We start from the raw sequence: 5,004 nt of genomic DNA, 5'->3' as shown, positions 1-5,004 counted from the left end.
ATTATTGGCAACAAAAATTCCCAGAAACTAAAATACTTTATTATTATTATTATTATTATTATTATTATTATTATTATTATAAGCTGTGGACTGAATGTATTACTATTATTGCTAGTATTATTAAAGAATTAAATTCAAATTCTATTATTTAATTATGATAATATTAGAGTGAGAAAAATTGAAGGTAGGGGAAAAGGAAAGGTTGTGTGTTGTGTGTTGTGTGTTGTGACTCTCTTTGGAGAGAGACTGTGTTTCTCTGCTGCCACCTCCTCTCTCTTTCGCCGGCGTTCTCGTCGGAGATTCTATTCCCTCTTTTTTTCTCTTTCCGATCGCCCAATTCCATCCATATCCCTAACCCTTCTCAACCAACTCATAATTTCGGCGTTTTCTTTCGTTGGGGTTTTTGCTTCCTTTGTGCGATCAATCAATGGAAGATTACGCTGCCAGCAGCGATGACGAATACCGTTACTCCGATCCGGAGGACTCCGTCGACGCCTTCGATAACGATGATAACGATTATCAATTAGTCTCTTCCAAGGGTCCCTCTACTCAGGTGAACTTTATTCCTTATTATTCCCAATCACCCCCTTTTCATTATTTCTCCAATTTTCAATCGATAGGGATTAGGGTCTCGTTTCTGAATCCCAATTTCATGTTAAAAGGAGTTGTCTTTTCTTTTTCCATGTCGGTGGTTTTCTGTTTCTTTCTTGCGATGATTTACGTCTTTGGGGTTTTGAATTTCTACTTATATGCATTATCTATGATCTTATACGAAAATAGGTTTGTTTGGGGGTGGACATGTTGCGGAACTAGGAATGTGTTTGTTTGGCACAATGGACATTTCACTGGTTGAATTTTTCGCTGCTTTGTTTTCGAATGATCGGTGTATAGTGGTGATGATTGTATGTTTACTTGAAATCTAACTGTTAACTTGGTTGTGATTCTTTTGCTGTGATATGTGACTGTTACATGCAGCTGAGTTATTTTCCTTTCCTTGCGCTTACCTTGTTCCGCTGAATTGCTTTGCCACTTGCAGGTGATTACGAAGGAGTCATTGCTAGCTGCACAGGTAATGCGAGAAATTAAATTATGAAGATGAATTCATTCACTGTGATCCATTATTCTATGTTGTGTTTATTGGTTTTATTAACATTCATGCAGAAGGAGGATTTACGCAGGGTGATGGACATGCTATCGGTGAGGGAGCAACATGCACGTACCCTGCTTATTTTTCATCGTTGGGATGTGGAGAAGTTGTTTGCCGTGTATGTAGATAGGGGAAAACATTTTCTGTTTTCTGAAGCTGGTGTTACAGTGGATGAACATCGCGACTCTAATTCGTCAGCTGCTCCTTCGACAATAATGTGCGAAATTTGCATAGAGGATGTTCCTAGTGATGAAACAACAAAAATGGACTGCGGTCACTGTTTTTGCAACGGCTGTGAGTGTTGTTTGGTTTTGTTACTATGACTTGTGTGTTTTGTTTCTCCCAAACCTTGTCAAATATGAAAAATATGTAGCTTCTAACAAGATTATGAGGTGGATGGCATGGCTTAATAGTTTGATGGCTGCTTGTGTCTATTTTTACAGGTTGGACAGAGCATTTTATTGTCAAGATAAATGAGGGTCAAAGCAAGCGAATCAGATGCATGGCACACAAATGTTATTCCATTTGTGATGAAGCTGTTGTCAGAACTCTTCTCAGCAAAAAGCACCCTGATATGGCAGAGAAATATGAACGCTTTCTTCTTGAATCCTATATTGAAGACAACAAGAGAGTTAAATGGTGTCCTAGTACGCCTCATTGTGGGAATGCAATACGTGTTGAGGACGATGAATTATGTGAGGTAGAATGTTCATGTGGTTTACAGTTTTGCTTCAGTTGCTTGTCAGAAGCACATTCCCCATGCTCATGTTTGATGTGGGAGCTTTGGGCCAAAAAGTGTCGAGATGAATCAGAAACTGTTAATTGGATAACAGTTCATACCAAGCCTTGTCCAAAGTGCCACAAACCGGTCGAGAAAAATGGTGGTTGTAACTTGGTTAGCTGTATCTGTGGTCAAGCTTTTTGGTCAGTATCCCTCTCTACAGGATATTTTGTTTTTCAACTTTCTTTGTTGATAATGTTTTCAATACAATCATTTCCTTTTTGGTGCAGTTGGTTGTGTGGTGGAGCTACTGGTCGAGAGCATACCTGGTCAAGCATTGCTGGTCATAGCTGTGGTCGCTATAAAGAGCAAGAAAAAACAGCTGAACGGGCAAAGAGGGATCTGTATCGTTATATGCATTATCATAATCGTTACAAAGCTCACACAGATTCCTTTAAGCTTGAGAGTAAACTGAAGGAGACTATACAAGAGAAGATTGCTGTCTCAGAAGAAAAAGATTCTACGCTAAGGGATTATAGTTGGGTAAATAATGGGCTCTCTAGACTTTTCAGATCTAGGCGTGTCCTATCATATTCATATGCATTTGCGTTTTACATGTTTGGTGACGAGCTATTTAAGGAAGAAATGACAGAAGCTCAAAGGGAAATAAAACAGAACTTGTTTGAGGATCAGCAGCAGCAGCTTGAGGCAAACGTTGAAAAGCTCTCCAAAATTTTAGAGGAGCCTTTTGAAACTTTTGAAGATGATAAAGTCATGGAGATAAGGATGCAGATAATCAATCTGACCACTATCATTGACAAACTTTGTCAAAAAATGTGAGCGCTGTTTTAAATAATGTACTTCATTATTACTTGACATTGATGATTCTGAAATCTGATATTTTATGTAGGTATGAGTGTATTGAGAATGATTTACTAGGTTCTCTCCATATTGGTGTTCACAACATTGCTCCATACAAGTCAAAGGGGATCGAGAAGGCATCAGAACTTTCAGTTTGTTGGACAAATGAGGCCAATAATACCGGTAAATTTCTATTGCAGTTTCTTGAATCGTAGTATACAGATCAGACTCTTAGCATTAGCCACATGTGAAGCTTCATCTCATTCCACCAATAAAAATACTTCAAACTGTGCATTTGAGTAGTTTGAGTTAACCATTGATTATTCTAACTTGTTATAAGCTACTAGTTTTTGATGGTTTAATGGTTTTGGTTTGTTGCAGCCATTTTTTAATACCTAAAGTTGCATGAAAAAATAGAGGTATCTACTATATTACCTCAATAGTCATGGTTATGCATCAACACTTCTTATACTTTGTAGCTGTTTTGGAGTTTACATAAAAATTTCGTTTCCGGCAAATTGAGGAGTGTGATGTGCATAGCGTTTGCAGATGATTGAATACATTTCTTTCAGTTTACTATGGAAGAACATGTTTTTAGCATGCAAAATGTTGTGCCAACCTGACTAGCTATTTAATGTTTTGAACTTCATTGTGTTATATAGTGTTATGAATATTCTTATATATCTTTTCTTCAGTTTGACTTTGTGGATGCTCATCAGAAATGTTACTTAGTGAAAAAGGATTATTGTATATATGCTGCAAGCGTAGGTGTAACAGCAGAACTCGATAGGCCTTCCGGATCAGGGAGCTCAGACGATAGTGGATGCTCTTCTCGCAAGCGCGCTAGGAAAGAGGGCCTCGGAGGCGCGTTTTTTGATCTAAACTTACCAGCAGAGTTTGTAGACAGAAATTGACTTTGGAAGGAAGACACCTTATAAATGACCACCATCACCATACAGAGATGCACAGGCCTAACATGAAATGCATTACTTTGCTGCCTTTGATGGAGTTAATCACTTTGGAAAATTACCCTTTTTTTATTATTTTGCTTCATAACTTTATTTTGGGCATGTCTCTGCAGAGATATGATTCCATCTTTATTTCCTACTTAAGCCATCTTCTACCTTTTCTTATATATGTTTGGAATTCTAGCATTGTATATAGCTAGCCTTGGGGGGCATTTATTTACTAATAGTTTTTTTTTCTCTTTTATGTAAATGTCTACTTGGGTTTCTAGCACCCTTGAGGACAACTTCTAGGATGCTTTATTCAGTAACTTATTATGATGGAGTTACAAGTGAAGGTAACTTCACTTATTTTTCTTATGCGTTTCTAAGTAACTTAGATGTTAAGATAAAGCTACTCTTTTTCAAAATTCTAGCAATTACAACTAGTTTCCAGTTCATGGATCATCATCTGATTCTCACTCAAGTTTTCTTGCAAACCATGCTTTCTCTCGCTTTCTATTTCATCCTAAAAGAAAACAGTTTTTGTTATGTTTAAATACAATGAATTCAACCCAAAATGGAAAACACAAAGTAGAACACTTAAAGAGGCCTTAAGAAAGAGCACTATTTGGTTTCTAGATTGATATACATTTATTAATCACTTCAACCAACCATATAAGGAGGGCTAAAGTTAGATATATGTTAAGTTAAATTTGGTGCACAACATACTAAAGAAATTTAATGATATATATGTTTTAGTCATATACTAAGAAATTTGAATCATTAGTTGTTTCTGTGCATGATGCTGTAAGTTTTGGTTAGTATACTATAGTAATATAGTATTGTTCATATTAATTAGTAATAAATTAAGTTAATTTCTTTGGTGAGTTGGTCCCTTTATTTAAGGCTTTTAGCCCAAGCAATAGGAAAGAGGCTAGGTTTTGGTTGCAACTGCTTTAAGAATAAGTCAACAACTTATAGCGAGATTATATCTTTATAGAACAATTCTTCATGTTTTGTTTAGATCTGAAACAAAGATATTTTACTTGTGATTAGGAAGGTGGTTAGGGTAAAATTACTAAAGAAAAGTTCAAAGTACAAAATGCTCTAACTGAAAAGTAACTTAATCGCTAAAAAAAGGAGTTATGATAATGGTATAGAAATAATGTAAATAAATAACTATAATTAGTTATGAAAAATAATTAGAACTTCTAACAAATTCTCTTAATTATCTTCTTAATTTTTTAATTTTTTTAATATTTTACTTTTTGATGTTTTTAAAAGATAACACATATATTTGAATCAACTATATTAGGTAAATATTAAAA

The 5,004-nt window shown here is 35.6% G+C and overlaps 1 protein-coding gene across 3 annotated transcripts; it reads left to right on the top strand.

Annotated features, from left to right (window-relative positions):
* Positions 1-178: 178 nt before the first annotated feature.
* LOC107476710 (probable E3 ubiquitin-protein ligase ARI1) lies at positions 179-4,054 on the top strand. 3 transcript variants are annotated; one of them, XM_016096572.3, is made up of 8 exons: positions 179-553; positions 1,037-1,069; positions 1,162-1,441; positions 1,591-2,071; positions 2,159-2,704; positions 2,779-2,912; positions 3,111-3,148; positions 3,425-3,508. In XM_016096572.3, exons 1-7 carry the CDS (start codon positions 428-430, stop codon positions 3,119-3,121), a joined length of 1,611 nt encoding a protein of 536 aa, XP_015952058.1. In that variant the 5' UTR covers positions 179-427; the 3' UTR covers positions 3,122-3,148; positions 3,425-3,508. The 3 variants fall into 3 exon arrangements, with proteins under 3 accessions (XP_015952058.1, XP_015952056.1, XP_015952059.1); XM_016096570.3 differs by lacking the exon at positions 3,111-3,148 and having other exon boundaries at positions 3,498-4,054; XM_016096573.3 differs by lacking the exon at positions 3,111-3,148 and having other exon boundaries at positions 3,425-3,573.
* Positions 4,055-5,004: the final 950 nt, after the last annotated feature.

Source organism: Arachis duranensis, chromosome 3 (genome assembly GCF_000817695.3).
Source record: "Arachis duranensis cultivar V14167 chromosome 3, aradu.V14167.gnm2.J7QH, whole genome shotgun sequence".
NCBI classification, from domain to species: domain Eukaryota; kingdom Viridiplantae; phylum Streptophyta; class Magnoliopsida; order Fabales; family Fabaceae; genus Arachis; species Arachis duranensis.
The sequence above is the reverse complement of the archived record's forward strand: the minus strand, read 5'-3'. Positions and strand labels throughout refer to the sequence as shown.

Bases quoted from the DNA above. Each gene is read 5' to 3' on its own strand.
- LOC107476710 (XM_016096570.3), top strand. From the start codon at position 428: ATGGAAGATTACGCTGCCAGCAGCGATGACGAATACCGTTACTCCGAT. The intron at 1,442-1,590 runs GTGAGTGTTGTT...CTATTTTTACAG, and splicing joins TCACTGTTTTTGCAACGGCT to GTTGGACAGAGCATTTTATT. The intron at 2,705-2,778 runs GTGAGCGCTGTT...TATTTTATGTAG, and splicing joins GACAAACTTTGTCAAAAAAT to GTATGAGTGTATTGAGAATG.